This window comes from Rhopilema esculentum, unplaced genomic scaffold, assembly GCF_057945365.1.
Source record: "Rhopilema esculentum isolate cy_ngs unplaced genomic scaffold, ASM5794536v1 HiC_scaffold_23, whole genome shotgun sequence".
In the NCBI taxonomy this organism is placed as follows: domain Eukaryota; kingdom Metazoa; phylum Cnidaria; class Scyphozoa; order Rhizostomeae; family Rhizostomatidae; genus Rhopilema; species Rhopilema esculentum.
In genome coordinates, this window is record NW_028300834.1 from 1,546,476 (window position 1) to 1,564,826 (window position 18,351).

The window sequence follows — 18,351 nt, forward strand, 5'->3', positions numbered from 1 at the left end:
ACTGGGAAAACAGTTCTGCAGACAGTGTAAAATATTTTTCATTTGTGCCAATGCCTTGCATTCTATAAACTGTGAGTGAAGATTCGCCTTCCAAGTTTGATAAAACCCGACTCACTGAGCGCAGTCCATTCGGGGAACTTGGAAAGCCTCTTCTGTTATATTTTGCTACAGTTTTGAAACTGTTATTAGTAGCATGATCGTAATAGGAATTATAAAGACACTGGCTCAACTAGAAAATCCTATTACGATTAAACAAACACCGAAGCAACAATCAAGGACGTTGTCCCGTCGCTTTTGCTTAAAGAGGTTTTGTACAGTGAGTCTCGTTTTCATTATAGAAATGGCGCTTTCTTAATTGGTCACGTCAGCAGATCTTTAATGCGAACCATTTTCGAATATTGACAGAAGTTGACAATGAATCGTTGCTGGCATCGCCGTCCGTTTACTGTACCATCTGAGCGGAAAAGAATGCAATCCTAGCTGATTTTCAGTTTACATCTGAAGATGACAATAGTTTTTGATTGGTACTGGTGAGTCCCATTTCTTAATCATTTTATTTTTAGTTTTAATTGTTTTAGTGAGATATGCTGACCGACAAGCGTTACCAGGTACCATGTAGAGATTGTCAAATCCATCTCCGGGCTTCTATTGCTTAAAAAAATCAATTTGTAAAGGTACGAAAATTCCTGCTCATAATCTATTCGCCTTCATAATAGTCAAAAGAGACGTATGTAGCAATTTGTCATTCTGAATGTGAATGTAATATGAAATTGGCCCTTGATGTCTCTCGTGTCATGAAAATATCAAAACAAGCTAAGAGCAAGTGTTAAGAATTTCCGTTTCTGTGGAATAAATTCAAAAGCAATAAAAGATATGATTGAAATTAAGAAAATTTATCTCAATCTTTAATCCAATCAGACTTTGAATAAGCATTTTAATTTGTAAGTCCATATTGAGAAAGAGTAGGATACAAAAATAGTGATATGAAACAGACGATCGTGGATCCAAACAGCCGGTCATATTTTAACCACTTTAGCGAGATAGATTGAAAAAAAGCAACTATGTAACTTACAACATTGACTACAAATATATTCCTGGTCTACAGATCCGCGTTTTTTGTAATCTTCTTATATTCGTCTTTAAGTACCGGATAACCTCACTCAATTGAAAGAAAATTGGTCTAGACATTAATCTTATCAAATACTGGTCATATGAGGTCCAGCTTCATAGCTAAACTTGATTTTAAATTCCCCATAAGATTAAATGAGTTTTGTATGAAAATTGCTGATCAAATTTAAAATTGGTCAGCAAATCTCATACTTAACCACGTATTTCTTGTAGTTAATAATATAGTAATTGTATTAAATGAATAGAGTGTAAATCTTTTATAAGGCCCTGTTTATGTACCCTCGTTAGAACAAAATAATGTTCAGCTAGCCTAGCTTCGCTGAAATTTTACTCGGTAGAAACTTTGCAAAAATCATTGATAACAACGGCTATACGTAAAAATGCACTCACCATAAATCAGACATTTTTCTCTTGAGTTAAATTCTCTTTATTTTAAACCTTTTTTATCAACAAATCATTTTTGTTCTGAAACATCAATGAATCTACGACGGAGGGGTTTCAAAAAGCTGTCATATATTAGGAAGACGGCTCATAGAAAAACCAACGTTACCCTTCTTATGTATAATGTGTGCATGATACACGTACTTACAAGGGGCTACAATAATGATTCTGTCTTTCTATATAATATAAACCTTTTGATAAATATATTCACCTAAAATACAATAATTTACATTTGTTTGATAGAATCAAGTTTACTTGCGTTCATCCAATGCGTATTCTATATGAAATAAATTACAACACAAATTAAATAAATTAAAAAAGGCAATTAGCAGAATTGTCTGCAGACCATGTCAATTCAATAATCGTTTTTGGAGCTTACACAGCCATCTTTGGTCAAAATATCTGGATTTTGGGTTTATCTCAACTATTGTTCGTTTTTTACTCTTGTGATCTCCTCTGAAGCTTTTTTGTTTCCGAGAAAAGCATGTTTTAATTGTAGATGTCTTCTTGAAGGGAAAAAATGCAAAGGCCTCTTTGTAGGAAACAAGCACTGCTTGGCTCGATGGGAAGAGGGGCTTTAATTTTACCACCCGTTTATGATAAAACCTTCACGATTTTGCAGTTTTGAAGAAAAACATGGTTCATGGGAACTTCTGCTTCCTCGACCCCTCAATTTCTCAATGTATTGGTTTTAAGTTATGCAAAGCCTTTCAAAGTATAGTAATCTTTGTGTAGGGCCCTTAAGGACTTCTAACAGTTAAAACAACATAACAAAAACGACCTTTTAATTCTTAATAAGGTAGTAAATCTTGCCATGGTTTTGTTTCTTTTGGAGGAAATGATTACAGTTTCCGGATGATCTTAATGGCACATGCATGACATGTGTTGAAATGTGATGCACTGCCATGCACTGCTTGACAAATCCTGGACTTGACCTCAAAAAAGTGCATAAGATGTTTCTTTGTTGGTAACCCAGGGAACGGACTAGCACTGAATAATTATCTACGATCTACTTTCCAATCCATTGTTATTATCAATATATCATATTACTACCATATTTACTTTACAATCCATCACTTGAAGTTAAAAACACATCAGAAAGCGCTAAGTCTTTAACAGAATCTTCAACAACCCAGCACACCTCATATGTAAGGTAATGAGTTACTTATATCTCTATTTCTATGAGCTACAGGTACCATTCAGGCTACATTTGCTTGTCTTTTCAATTAAGGCTTAAAACCAACAGTGAAGCTCTATTAAAACAAGACGAGTATCGGTATCAAGTCTTCATGCAGTGTTAAGAAGACCATTTCTGATCCAATAACCGTTTGATATCCAATTTGAGCGATGTGCGCTTTGAAACAGGGAATGTTCTCAGAGAGGGAAATTAGCAGTTGTTAATTCGTGGGCGAGTTTATTTTTTCTATAAGTCCAAACCTGCTGTCTTTTTGTAAGTTTAGAATGGTGCTTTGTAGGCTTAATGAGCTGCTGAGAAATAAAGCCCTTATATTACGGAGATTATTCCAAAGAGCGGTTTTAAATTCGCATTTACAGCTTAGAGACAAGACAAGTACCTTGGTAGTATTAGATCGGTAATCCTGCACACATATCCGACGAATAGCGCTCGTGTCAGTTGAAATTTCTGGCTGCAGTTTCCATTGTCAAATAAGCATTAACTATTTAGGAAGTATATACAATCAAGGATGATCGCAAGGAAATTATCAGTCGGTGATTATACGATACATTGTTTATTCAATCTGTTCTTGATTGCCCCTTCTGTGCTCAAAGGAAATCTCCCAGTAATACTGAATCCTATCGTCTTCTGAAACCTGGATGCTAATCGGTAGCTTGAGATACTTGAGCATTCTCTTGTTCTTCAATCCACAAGTACTGTGAATTCCTAGTTTGCACCGACTATAGATTTAATTCATGACATCAGATGATCCTGGATGTTATAACACCAGCAACGTATCTTCCATCGCTCAGAATTCGAGTTGGTGACGTCAGAGCTGACACTAGTGCCAGATTCGTTGAGTTATCGATCTGCACGGCCTATGTGAAAACCTCATCGTCGCCTTCATTGCAGTTTATGTAAACATCTTCAGTTTTAATTGGGGTTGAAGGTGCGAGTTCTTGAATTGAAAACCTCACGCTTCTCTTAGGCCTAAAATTCTTTTTCGAATAGTTTTCATCGCTACTTTCTTCGCTACCGTAGCTCGAAAGGCTTTTTCTTGAATCACAAGATGATGAAGAATCAGTTATAAATCCCGCATCTGCATCAACGCTCTCTCTGTCACTTTGTGATAATCTGCTACTATTACTTCTTGCCTGTCGTATTTTATTTAAGTTTTTTGGATGCAAATGGAACTGTAAATAATTCGAGTCACTTTTACTGTCACTTAAAAGTGATGTTTGTTCACCATTTCTCATATGTTCCTCTTTTGAATTCCGTATGTGAATTAAACCAATAATTTCACCCGGATCATCAGCCTCGAACTGATCACCCTCGGATCTCGGCCTCGAGCCCATAACAAACTGTCTCTTGCTCTTAAGTATGCCTTTAGGTTTTGCATAGCTCGACGTGCTTCCACTGTCGCTCTCATCTCCCACCTCGAGGTATCGTGATGTTTCAAACGAGCTGACAGAACCCTCAGATTCAGAGACCATTGGTTTTCTGAAAGGGCTTGGCACTTTAATAATCTCGATTTTGTTCACATCTGAAGACGATTGGTATTGCCTACTGTCACTGGACGGTGACAAGCTGCCGTTGCTTGGTGGCTTCACCGAGTAAGTGCTACCACACTCTGGGTCTTGCTTCAATTCAATTGTCAACTTTTTGTTAGACCTGAATAGTCGCTGGCGTATAACAGCAAAGATCAAAAGTATGGTGAGCAGAGTCAAGCTCGATATCAAAGCTATCATAATATAAGTTTGTTTATTGCTCAAGGAATTTTCTGGCTCTTCTGCAGGTCTGTCTATCAGCAAACTCCTGCTAGTGCTCTTGATGAGACCTCCAAGCCTGGTCTTGCTGATAACAACAGACAGTGCACTAATCGTGCTTGCGTTTAGTGAAATGTTACGACGCGATTCTTCCTTTGTTTTTGCCTGGAAAGATAAAGGATCTGTTTCTGTCGTTGGCGAAGCAAAAATCCTCGTTTTTGTAGCCGATGTTGGTTTTGTACTTCTTATTGTACTAGATGTTTTACCAATAAGCAAGAGTTTTCGGGTAGTATGATCTTTAGTGTGTGTCTGAGTTTGCGTTGTCGTTGCTGAAACAATCGAAGGTGACAAGCTACTTGACAAAGCAGAAGCAAGTGTGCTTTTTGGTTTCTTGGTAGTTTTTGCCTCCTCGCCGTAACATTCAAGTGAACCTAGCCTGAACATAGCTGAAGGATTAGTGTACTTTTTGCTGAACTGAACTCTTGAAACAGGAAGGTCCCCTTTGTCAAGTAAATATCCACCATCAGATCTCCATTCCGTATCCATGCTATCGCAGTTGCATTTTAATTTGTGATCAGCACAGTTCCCTGAAACGCCACAAGCACAGTTGTAGCCATCTTTTGTGCCACCACCCCAGTAATTCTGTATTTTACCCTCTTTGGAATACCATCTTGCACCGTATCTGTTTGCTATGGCATTTTCTTTGTCATTCGAAAACATCAACGTTGATGACGAGCAAGAAAACTCTATGTATTGTCGACAATTCCCACTAGATGAAATGATTTCATCAATCTCTCTCCTTCTTATACTGTACTTTATTTCGTGATAATAATAGTCTGTGTCGGAACTTCCGGTCTCGTAAATTGCCCTGAGCTGTGTCCCTTGTCTAGGTCGTACCACCGTGACTGGTCCTTTAGGGTCATCCATCTTGCAGAAGACAGTGAAGAGCTTTTTGCCCGGCATTATCACGTACAGCCCGTTCTGGTGCTTTCCGCTCCTGAAGTACTCTTTGCAGGATCTCTTGTACTTTTTGCTACGCGTTGAACAAGTTGGACCATCATATCCAGTTTCTGAGCAATTGCAATGCGATCCATTATGAGTCTGCATGCACCTTGCTCCATTTTGACACGGATTTGGATAACAATAATCTTTCATTTGAGAAATTCCGATGCTAACGCCGCTAAGTTTTGAAGCGTTTAAGTACGTAAACTTTTGATTATTCAAAGTAATGTTCCACATCCAGCCGTGAAAAGCTCTCGTGACACGTGCTTGTTTTCCAAACACCAATGATTTGCCGAGATTTGAGTTAGTGTTCCTTTTCAAAACGTTGACCCTGGAGACTGACCCAACTGTTAGTGAAGCGAGGTCTTTCTTGATGTGTAACTTGATTTCATGCCATGATCCAAAATCTATATCTTCTTTCGGTCGTATTGAGATAACAGTTGAGCCCTGTACTCGTAGCTTAACCACGTTTTTTTCAAAATAGAGTGTAAATCCCATTATATTTTCAGAAGCATGTTTAACAGTCGGCTGATTAGAGATCTCGTTTGTGATCAAAACACCGTCCTGGTAATAGGTTCTGAACAATAATCCTATATCCACGGAGGCAGCTAAAGGATTTGTCCAATCCACATATGAGTCTTTCTTATGAAAGTTTATGATGTCAAAATTCTTGCTGCCCTGGCAGTGCCACACTAGCTGTCTGTTTTGCTTGTGCAGGCTCTGAAGAATATCTATCTCGTTCAAGACGACGTAATTCAAACAGCCCGCGTAGTTTCTTCTTGATGCCACTGGCAGAAGCGTTTGCTGTTCTGGCAGTCCACCGATGACAACTTTTTCATCAAAGTTGTACCTGAATTTGGTCTTTGCAATGAATGGCTCTCCTATGTCCACTTTGGCGTATGTTGTGTCTTGGAGAATCTTTAAGTTCACTTGATGCCATTGGTTGTCACAGAGATTGTCTTCTAACAGGATATCTTCATAGCTTGATGCAGTGAAGTTCTGCTTAGTTCCCAGAACGATTCTAGATAACACAAACAAAATAATGATTATATCATCTGAATTCGTAGATATCTTCTAATTCAAAACTCGCAAAAGTGATGATTTAGGCATTCCGTAGATGGGTGCAGTTTATGAATTTTTTGCTGACTTTCAAGAATTTTGCAAATACAGAAATGTTTCCTCAATGACCATAGAAAGTCCATGTTTAATTGAAATAATGCCTCACACGTCTACCGTGTTGAACAAAATTTTTAAGGAAAGATTTCGGAAAACATTAAACAAGCAGTATGACTATACTGAAAATAGCAATAGTTTTCTGTTAGCTAGCTGTTACCCAGAGATTTGCTCAGATATTTTAAGCGTGCGATTGTATTCTGGAAACCTTTAGTCGAAATTTTCTTGGTTTTGATGATTTAGTAATGACAAATTATCAACAGAAATTTATCTATTGAACCTATCTTACTACCATCAATAGCAATATCATCTTCATTAGTTTTCTAAAATTGATTGACTATTGGGGATTGTCATTAAAAATTATCCACCATATATGGCAATAGCAGACATTACTTGCCAAAGATTCATTTGATGAAGCTACCAATGTTTAGACTATCGATAATTATTTTCTGTACACATTTTACTCTCCATCTGCTGCTTTTGTTAAAACCTTGTGATTCTACTGACAATAAAAAGTAATCAAATCCATAGGAATACACATATTTTATGCATCTTTCCAAGAATGGTTTATCATCAACTTTTGAACACAGTAAAGACATGACTTTGATAATTAGTGTTTCTTTGTAGTAATTAAATAAGATTGGGTTACGCAGAGAGCAAAGTCAATTGATTTGGCAAATTACTTTACCATTCAGAGTAGATGAGAAAGCTAAATGTATATTTGAAAGAAAAGATTGATTTTTGTGAACTATGGATTTTATTTGCTCCTAATCAAAACATGACTCTTATCTATAATCAATTCATCACTACAATCAGCGCGAGTCATAGTGTTACTTACGAAAAATTTTTAAAATTTTGATGCAAAAATCAAGGGAAGTGTCACTTGACATTTAAAATTCAATGATTTAAATAATAGCAACCTTATTAGTGAAAATAGCCAAAAAGATAACACTAAAAATCAATTGTGGAAACAATTCAGTCATTGTAGAAACTTAAGCACACCTTCTGGACTTCATGAAGGCAAGGACTTTGCCAAAGTTTTGTCATACCATGGTGTGGTGCAAGATTGAAATTTATATAGCAAGCCTGGCATTTGATAATGTTGATTATCATATGTAAACATTTTTGTTCCTGTTGTAGCTAAAATACCTTGGCTTAAGCATTCATGTTTTGCTAGAATTCTCCAAATCACGCTTATGCTGCATCTGGTGATGAACTCTTCTACTCACTTTACTATTCGTTCAGTGCTAAAGCCTTTGTACTCAATGGAATTGCTATACACTCGCTGGCCACCGCTGTCATTGATACATAGTATTATTTGGTTAAGTTCAGTTTGTCTCGTGTTTCAGCTGGGTTTACAAGATTAGCGTTTTTTAATAAGCTATTCTTTGATTAATCCGCATACTTGGTCTCAGTTACACAAAGAATTGGGGGTGAAATTATCCTTTCTATTCCCGCTTCCTCTCATATCCTTCGCAGATGGTTATGGTTTGACCCGTAGAAATAGAGCGTACAGGTGTTCTCCCATGTGCATGTTTTTGCTTAATGGGAGGATTTTTGAAACACAGTTGTCACCTTCTACGTATGAAGCTACTTTGCAATAGATGCAGGTTTTATGGATGTTGCGTTGGATAATGAAAGTATTTCAAAGTATAAGCTTTGCCAGTTTATGCTATGTCTATATTTTCATGTTTCGCTTATTTGTATGAATTTGGAAAACTGTAGCTGGCAGGCCTAATTTGTCTATAATACGTAAGGATGTCTGTTAGTGCCGAAATCTAGACATCAATTTGATAAACAAGGAAGAGTATTACGTATGAAGTACGGTTGTTGCTTACGATGCGGTCACGGAAATCCTTACAATAGCTGAAACGTTTCATTGAAAAATAGGCAGCGGTGTCTTAGCGTGCAAGATACGTCACACTGTCTAGTTATAATCAAAGTCTAGAAATGTTTGTGGCGATTGCAAAATAGCATTATAAGTAATACAATATAATGCTCCGTGCATTCAATTAACAAAGCTTTACGTTTGATAATAAAGTCACAGGATCTAAATTTCTCAGATTCTCTGCTAATGTTTAATTTAGGGTTAAGTACAAATAAGAGTTTAATTCATTTGACATTTGATTTAAATTGTTGTTCTGAAGATAACAGTCACAAGACAATAAAGTTCTCCAGTAGACTACAATCCCGGACGATAATGGTTTCGACTTTTCAACAAACGTTGATGCTTTCATTCTCTTTTCAAAAATAAGTCCCCCCTCCCCTGATTTAATGTTGAATACATGTTTTGAAGATAGAAATACTATTTCTACATTGATTTGGAGGGAAAGGGAAATTTCGAATTTAGTGGGGCAACGTCTCTTTTTACAAACAAACAATTTTGTCCAGGATTTTAGCCTCCTGGAGCGTCCATGTGATTTTATCTTCACCTAATAGCTCTATCACTTGCTTTTTGACATCAAATCTTATTTCTAAATTCACAAATTGGTTTTTTATAATTTGGATTTTTTTTATAATTATTGGCTGCCAAAAGGTTTTTAATGTAACTATTTACATTGAAACATTTGAGCAGCCAATAAACCCCTCGCTGCTCAATGCTGTATGCACAACCAAATATAATTATAGTAATAAATGTAAAAATATCAGGTTTATAAAAAAATAGTAATTGTCTGAAAATTCGTTATTTTCCGGCTTTTTCAATTCTATCTTTCCATAGTTTCTGATCAATATCTTTAACGCTGCACTGAATTAACCTTTTAACGAGCCATGTTGGGAGATAAAGCATAAAGGAAGTGCAAAGGATAGGTGCATGTATTTCGTACTTCTATGTGAAAGCATTATACGAGATTTAAACCCTGGTTGCCACACACGCCGATTCATGCTTTAATTGCAGATAAAAATCCTTTATTCAACTTATTTTCAAACCATAGAGGTGTTGTATGTCCAGGTTTACTAGATACTTTATTTTCGATATTTTATGGTTGGGTCACTTAATTGGATTTCAATAAAGAAAAGGAATTTATCTAGGCGTGCAAAGTGGGTACATGTTATTTTAGGAATCATCTGATTGGCCAACCAGCTTAGCCTTAAATACCAGCTTGTTACGTCATATAGTATGCAATTGTATTTCGTCCATATCAACTCGTGTCAAAAAAGTTGTTTTGCAATTTCTAATCGCAATAGTCAAGTCATGATTTTTGCACTGGCAAAAACTAGACTCGTGCGTTTAAAGGCATTTATGCAAAAGGTGTTAGAAAATTTTTAGAACATGAGTATTTGTAAAGGAATAGAGAATTATTGAGAAACATAGATTAATCAGAGGCAGACGTTTTGTGAATTGGGCGTGTACATTTCTGATTGTTCGCAATAGAAAGGCCTTCTCTGGCATGGCTTCTATAGATTTGAATGCGATAAGTCATTCAGCTACCCATTGCTCAACCTGTTTAGTGGGTAACACTGTGTTGATCCTCATTTCACTGTCTTTACAACTCAAGAATATGTAGTTTAGAATTGTTTTGGTAACAAAAAATCGCCAATGAAATGATATATTTGAGTGATTTTCAATATCCTGTTAAACAGGAACATGTAAAGCAGTTGCAGTAACTGTTCTAGATAATAGAAGCGAAATAATCAATTGTTACTGACGATTTTTTCATAAATCAAATAATTTTGTAATCGAAATACTATCTGAATAGACTTCCTTTGGATTGTGTACACCTTTTTATTTAAAAGGATAAGAAATAGCAAGATCTTCAATTCATTCAAAATGCTATCACATGAAGGCTTGCCGAAAGACGGGTTTCAAAGGCTCAATGCTAGCATGATTTGAATTTGTAAGGAATACCCGCGTGAGATTTTTTCTTGTTTTCCAGTGAAATTTAAGGAAAAGGTCATGAGAGTAAACCGCTACTTTTATTTGCAACTGAAATTCAATTTCGCTAAATAAGGTAAACATAAACAATACCATCAAAGCCTTATTTTTCAGTTGTAAACGTTGATAGGAAGGAGGTCAATCGAAAAACAACAATTTGTTATGTTCTTGCGCACGGTGCTGCCGAACGAACGAGCATGTCAAATAAATGAATGTCTAAAATAGGACTAAAGGAATCAATTTCACAGGAATCTGACTAGCGTGAACCATAATTTTTTTTTACCCCAGCCCCTTCCTCTTGATGTGCTGTTGAAATAGATTGTAAAAGTTCGTGAAGATGAATACAGTGTTTCTTTATTTAATTTTTAAAAATGCTCTCTACATATTTGTACTAGTCTACTAGTAGACTTTTCATTTAATAAGGATTATCAAGTCATAGATGCAGTACCGTTTTTGAAATATTTATAGACAGAATCTATTTAAGGTAACAAGCGCAAAATTCTTGACATAAAGCATTTCCTGCAGTTGCCATTGACTTGATATAAAAATATCAGGCCCTTACAAATGCGGTTACAACTTCAATACAAATTAATTCATTCACATCAGCTTTATTGAATCATTCTTGGTTATGGGTAACGAGAACTATGAAACAAGATGACAGTAACAACCCCTTGTAAAATTAGAGCGAGACCCAAATGTTTTACCTCCTCTAATTTACAATCTGACAGATTGAGAACTGGATTGTACATGCAATGGTTTTCCCCTTCGATTATTAATTCACAAGAATAAATTTCATATGAGTGCTAGAGCATAATTTTATAGAGCAAAGAAGATCGCTTATGAAATGCACGGCCAGCTCGTGGGAAAGGAGACTATAGGGAATGTTGTATCGATTCCCGTCTTGATTCTTTTATCAAACAGCAAATAAATACGAAAGCATTTTATGAATTTTTAGATTGGTATCTCTCCTTTAACGTCCTCTCAAATAGTAATTAGCACTTGGTTCTAGTTATCTTTTCGTTGGCTGTCTTGAAATTGATTTGAACCTAACCATAAGATTAGTTTTTTATGATTACGGCTTTTGGGTACTTTTTAAGCCCTACTGTGGATGAGATGAGATGAAAACTTTTCCTAAAAAACATATCTAGCTCCAAGTTTCTTTTGAAAATATGTACTGCAGTATGGTTTTAAGATATGCGTGACAATATATTTATCGAAAAACTGAAAATCAATTACTCTCATCACTCATCTAGAATGCGTCACGAATAATGTTCGTATGATCTATGCATAATTTTGAGAATCCATATGCAAAAACGTTTAACAAGCTTTCTTTACAGCAGATGCAAACAAATCATTTATCATTAAATCTTTTATGGTCATAAACTTTATCATCTTTGAACATACATTAAACGTAGCTAAATTTCTTTGTCACTGGTGTGCTTTAACGCAATTTCTATTTATACATAAAAGCATGCTGTCGTTATTATTGTATTAATATTTTATATCTTAATCATCATTTCATTATGATAGTTTATTGACATGCTTAAACATTTATATTTACCCTGTCTCGTTCATCTTTCTAAGTGAAAGCATCTCACAAAAGAGAAAACAGATGTCTCCTGTAACATGTGACAACTATTCTGTTCACTAATTTCTGTCAATTTTCATCAGCCAAAACTATACGTGATTGAATAAACTCTTTTTTTAAGGCTGCAAAGCTCTTTCTAGAAACGCTTATATCGATAAATGATGTAATAGATAGCTTGCACGAGCTTCTTTCTTAACGTTTCGTAATGCTCACCGAACTACTTTATCTTGAACTATGGACGTGCTCAACTTAGGGTATCTGCAAATTTCAACATACTGATTTTTAAAAGGCGGTGACCAAATAACCTTAAAATTAAAAGGTAATCGCTAGGCGTGTTTACGAGATATTTTTGAATATTCTATGAAATATTGCAGATTTTCTCTTGTGAACCCAAGCTTATGTGTATAGTTTCAAGACCCCTCCTCACTAATCCCTTTACGTAGGCACAGTTTTCCTGCCTCTTCCTGTGAATATAGCATGCAAAGACTGCTGCAGCTCGCTCTGATATATTGATATGAAACATTATGGTAATTTTAGTTATGATTTCTCGTGCTTAAAGCTATAAATCCGTTAATAGGTGGACAACTGATAGTTAATCCTCTTAGCCCTCGCACATGGCACGTGCAATCACTTGTAGATTGTGTATATTCGCATTCAACGCCTTTATGGCATGTTTGCCTCGGGATTTTAACGTTAGTATTCTTGGACGCAAACATTGACTTGCATCATAGCGGATTCGCAAACCCGAGAGTTTATGCGTATCGTTGAGAATATCCATGGAGACTAGAGTGCATTCAATGGCCTTTTGGTTATCTAAATGTTGCTAAAAGCATGTTTAGGTAAGCATAATGGTGTCAACTCCCATCTATCTACTATATTTTTTATTAGAAAATAATCCTAAACATTTATAAACACATTGCTAGCTTTGGGACCCTTGTTTCATTATCACGGGCCGTTGCATTCTATTTCTTTCGGTTCGGTTATATATTCTGTTGATCAGTTTCTCAGTATGGCGAACAGTAATGTTTGGCCACATTGAATTAACTTTGTCAAACGGGCAAATCTTTTTATTAAGGTTAAAGTCATTGCCTCTTTGATATCGCAGCTTTCTATGCCATTTTTAAAGTCATTCCAATTAAACTGACCACAAAATGTTTCTCCTTTTAAAACCATATATCCTTTCCCATTTTAAATGAATTTCAGCGTCTGTTGCTTAATCTCTTTTTTCTTCTACCTTATATTATAACACCCTTTATATATAATATACTTTGTTTGAAAAATCGTTGACCTCAAACCATTCAATTACTTGAAAATTACCGGATATTGTGCAATAAACAATAATTGCAATTTCATACCTCAGTTTTCCTCGAATCATTTCGATCAGCAAGTTGTCCCCACTTTTGCCAAAAGCCCACAAAAGTACTCCTGAAGGATGAATGGTTTTAAAAAGCAAAGTGAATGTGAAATCCTTGTTTCCTTTTATTTGACTTCCAGCCAGTTCTAATTGCAGTTTCTGATTTCCATCTAGTTTCAGTTCAAAGTCCTCTTCTCCCTTCACCGTTGACAAGGCAATTATGATGCCGAATATCCACAAGAGCAGCATTTTGTATCCAATTTTATGTTTGCTGTATTTCACACGTAGACAAGCATCATCATTTCTATCCAACGAGAAATCGTCGACTGAATTCATCACAGCATCCTGTTTTTGTTGCCATTCTAGACGAAGGCTTGAGAAAAACATGCATTCAATTTGAGCCTGCTTCATTTAAAAGACACCAGTCCGCATTCGAATTTCATAAATTTCTCAAATTGTATATTTCTCAGTTGGCAATACAATAGGCGAAACGGTTCAGCAATATTCTAAGAGCGTCTAACCAAAGCGCGTACAGTTTCGTAGTTGCTGTTTTTGTACCTTCCATGCAAGTGCTCAGCAAATGTACCGTCCAGCTTAACTATTGTTTCTCTGTCCGGGCTCTCGATGTATAAATTATTCACAGGCAATTTTATATCGGTCGCTGGCAAGCCAGATGTTAAGTAAATCACTGAGTGTCACTATGTCTTGTTCGCGCAACAAATGGGATTACAGCTAGAAGCGATTGGTTTACGCCATGTATTACTACTTTCTATTCAAAACAATTCCTTTGATGACTCGTATAAAGGACGTTTACTATTAAGTAACTTGCAGTCGAAACAAAGCAGTTAAGTTGTAGTTTGCCTTGCAATTACACCAGTTACACCTCTTCGTAGGGCAGAGCCTTGCACCTGCAGTAGCTACTTAACTTCGATATCACATTACATAGTGTCATCGTTCGTTCTATTCTTAATGATTCACAGTTTAGCAGCTCAATATTCTCAATGCAAATTAGGAGAATGATCGGCCATCGCTTTTGTATATCGAGAGATCTGAATAATCTCAACAATTCTTCTGTCAATAAAGAATTTAAAAGTGTATCTTTAGGTATCAAAACAATTTTTGCGATGAAGATGTTTTTAGCATGAACAAGTAGTTCTGTTATTAAACCAGACAATATGCGAACTAATCTTTGACTCCTTTCATCGATCGATATTGTTCCATTAACATGATTAAATCAATTTTTACTTCAGTGGTCGAGTATTCACACTGTATCCATTTATAATTTTCATCAATTCACTCCTGTTGCGACTGCATCAATCTAAGCACCAATCTTCGGTTTGACCTTAATGTCTTAAAGAATATCAATCCAGGTTCACTCTACTTAATAAGTAGCATGCTAGGACCACCCAGATTTTTTGCAATCATTCGGTGACTAGTTGAACCAACATCCCACTTTTGCAGCGAATGATACAGTTGACTCGGTCGATCAATTCTCCCGAATTACGCTGGATGGCAAGCAAGCGTCACTTATTTGGTTTTTATGTCATTCTTTGGCTGATATTAGATGTACCTATCGCAACATTTGCTAGAAACACGCTGAGTTCAAGGTGCGTTTATTTACTTAGTTTAATCACAGCAAGTTTCCGTATGCAGTTGGTAACATATTTTCATTAACAATGCCCAGAAGAATAGCACTTTTTGCTTTGCATTTCTCTTGATCTATTGCAATTTCACTATTGCCTGTACAACAGCTAGCTTTTTCCGTCCATTGAATAACTAAGTTTTCTGTCTCTCTGTTAGACTTTACATTTGCGTTTTTTTAAGTTTATTCAAAAAAGAAACAAAAGCCCACATCTTCCGTTTAGCATTGATCTGCTGATGCAATGATTTGTAAATATTTTCCTTTCTAACCAACTTTTAGATTTATGTCTCCGCTTCGTACAATGCCTTGTTTACTTTAATGATGTTTGCTAGGGTATTCTAGCAGTTTCCATTATATGTACAGATGATTAGCACTACCGCACGAAATCAGGCATAGCTTGCAACATAACCATAATTTCAAGATTCTTTATGTAGTGGTGTAAGAGAAGATAATTGAAGTTTACGCACTTGTCAGGTACAATAAACTTCTGTAATAGTAGTACAAAATGTTAATTGAAAAGCTGTGACAGTAAGCAGAGCTAGATTAAATAGTTTTGCGCATTTAGTTTACGTGACAGTAAAACGGCAGTGTGACTTAAAGCGGCATATCTTTAAGAGGACTTGGTCTTCAGGAGCAAGTTAGGGAGTGGTTAAATCTTCAGCTAGATACCCGTTTAATCCTCCATGGGTGGAATGTTTTGATGGACCCGTCTCACGCACCAGTCTCTGAAGTTCTTGTCCCAGCTAGACCCCTCTCAGCCTTTCTGCTTAGGCTTCAAGAGTGCCAAAAGAGAGGTTCTACTCTTAATTCGGAGATTATGTTCCCTGCAGGTCTACCCAAAGCTCTGTGAAGTACGACCAACTTGGGGTATAAAATAAAACAGTGCATTGATTGCTTTGTACAGTGTACAGTGCGGCAATAGGCTTTTTTTGCAGAAAATGAAATAGCAACCAGATTTTGAGGCAGGCATTTGTTCAAATAATTTGACTGAGAACCTTAGTTGGCATGCATTTTTTAAACAAAAATAACCGCAGATATACCGAATGATTGTTATATCATGCAAGGTGAAAGCCAAAATAAGGTAAATTTTGCTATTTTCAAGGGCAGGGTACGTTAGTCCCCACACATTTCCGATCTCCAATCTTCATCTTTGTTAACTTGCATTGTGTTGAGGCTGCCAATTTCAAATACATTTGATAACTTTATTCTAAATTTATTTTTCAAGCTACATCAGTGTTGAAATCCAGACATTACAAAACATTTGTTTTCATACCATATTATACTAAGAATAAAAGACAAAACCTTTTTTCTTTTCAGGGGCTATGATAAGATTGAAGCTCCTAGACTAAAATTTCCCACTATAGTATGTTGAGTAGCAGTGCCTTTAATGTACAGCTGATGGGCGGTATATAAGTTCTTCTCCAGTTTCTTAGATTTGCCTATTATCCTGTCCATAACTCTACCTTATAACCCAATGCAAGTGATAAATGAACTTGTTTGATGCCTGTGAATCCTAAAGAATTTCGTGTAGTTTTAAACAGAGTGATTGATATATGAATAATTCTCGAAAAGCTGCAAGTGCCTTCATTCTCAACTTGGATTATCAAGCCTAATTTTCGGATTAGACAATAATTAGGTTCAGAAGCAGACTGTGATCAAATATTCTTCTGCAACATAAACAATGTAATGTATATGATATATAGATTAGCATGCATATACTCGTATTAAGAGATGAATCCCACAACATCTTTATGGTGTGAGCGCGAGTAATGGCCCCTCTTACTGCGCCTTCAGTCTTGAAAGCTCTATTCTGTGGTGTGGCGGCACTCAGAACATGGATAGTAAAATTTCTTAAAGGTTTTACAAAAATCAGTCTTTGATATACCGCAGCCAAGTTTTGAGATGGTTTGCGAAGAGGTTTGAAAAAGAAGAAAATTACAACCAGATAAATTGTTTTGTCTTTTATATGAAATTAAATTAAATTTATGTATATAAAACTGATAATTCAATGCTTTAATCTGCCTTCAGAGCTCAAAAGCTAGCATTTTAAAACTCTAAACTCTAACAGAAATTCCGAATTGTTTAGAATTCCCTTTCAAAGGCCTTGTGTATCAATGAGCTTGGTTTGTAGTGAGGTAAAGACGATTTTATGCAATAGAATGTGTTGAAAAAAACGTGTCACAAAAAAGTCTTTGTTCCCTATGGATGTTAACACGACATAGCAAAGAAGAATGACGCTGTTTTGAAGATATTTCACTACGCTCATAGAAATACACCCATTTGTATTTAGTCTGCAACTGTCTTGCCCATTAGCTAAAGCCCCTCATTAATACTTGATAGCCGATTGCGCGATAAATATCAATAATGACCTCAAAAAGAGAATTAGTGAAAAATTAAATTCATGTTTTCGTCCTAACCTCAAACGGATTTTTCTTTGAAAAGCCCCTTCATTGTTTCCAAGGGAACAGCTGGTCTTGCTGATCACAATGTGTAGCCCTGCACTACTTTAGTTTGACCGCACGCGCCGTTTCATTTGATGTCTTAAGATGGTCACGTGCCAATACATAATACACGAGCTTCATGCCCACTTTGAGCATAATCTGTTCAGAATTTTGAAAAGAGTCGTATTTAATTGGTTTAATCGTCGACATAGAGTAAACCATGTCTAAATTGATAAAAATACATGGCAGATAAGACAGATATCTTCTGCTAGGGCTCTTATTCTAGATAGCTTAGCCGTTAAACCATTTTTCATTGGATAAATCTTAATCGTTTGGGATCAGGAATGCCTTATCTTCTTTTTGCAGCTATTTCTTTAGCAGATGCTTCAGAAAGATTTTTCACATTTCACAACTGAATTTACAACCATGCTTGTTTTGAACTGAAGTTCCCTTATGATAATCGTCTTTAATTTAAGTGATTAACATGATTTTCCATAGCTCAGAGATTCAAATCATTTCCACAAAGTTAATTTTGTTTAAATCATTTTCTGCAGCCATATGGATTTAACAATGAAAGGAGACAGTCTATCATACTTTGCATCTTCTTGCTTTGACTTATCAAGCAACCACTCCTTTAACCAGTTAATTTTTGCTGCTTCTAGCTAATCTAATTTGTTTCTCGTGGTCCACAAGTTTTTATCAACATATGTTATATTTCAGCTGGGCCTGATAAATGTGCATTCTTATACTGCAACTAACTACGCATGT

General features: G+C 36.0%; 1 protein-coding gene across 1 annotated transcript; it reads right to left on the bottom strand.

The window, feature by feature from the left end:
* Positions 1-1,623: 1,623 nt before the first annotated feature.
* Positions 1,624-15,997, bottom strand: LOC135690661 (contactin-associated protein-like 4). Its single transcript, XM_065208276.2, has 2 exons — positions 13,502-15,997; positions 1,624-6,532 (listed from the first exon to the last, which is right to left on the bottom strand). Exons 1-2 carry the CDS (start codon positions 13,909-13,911, stop codon positions 3,622-3,624), a joined length of 3,321 nt encoding a protein of 1,106 aa, XP_065064348.2. The 5' UTR covers positions 13,912-15,997; the 3' UTR covers positions 1,624-3,621.
* Between the last annotated feature and the right edge of the window lie 2,354 nt (positions 15,998-18,351).

Excerpts from the sequence above, each read along its gene's own strand:
- LOC135690661 (XM_065208276.2), bottom strand. The coding sequence starts at position 13,911 with ATGAAGCAGGCTCAAATTGAATGCATGTTTTTCTCAAGCCTTCGTCTA. Across the intron at positions 6,533-13,501 it reads ATGATTCGAGGAAAACTGAG|AATCGTTCTGGGAACTAAGC; the intron begins GTATGAAATTGC and ends TGTGTTATCTAG.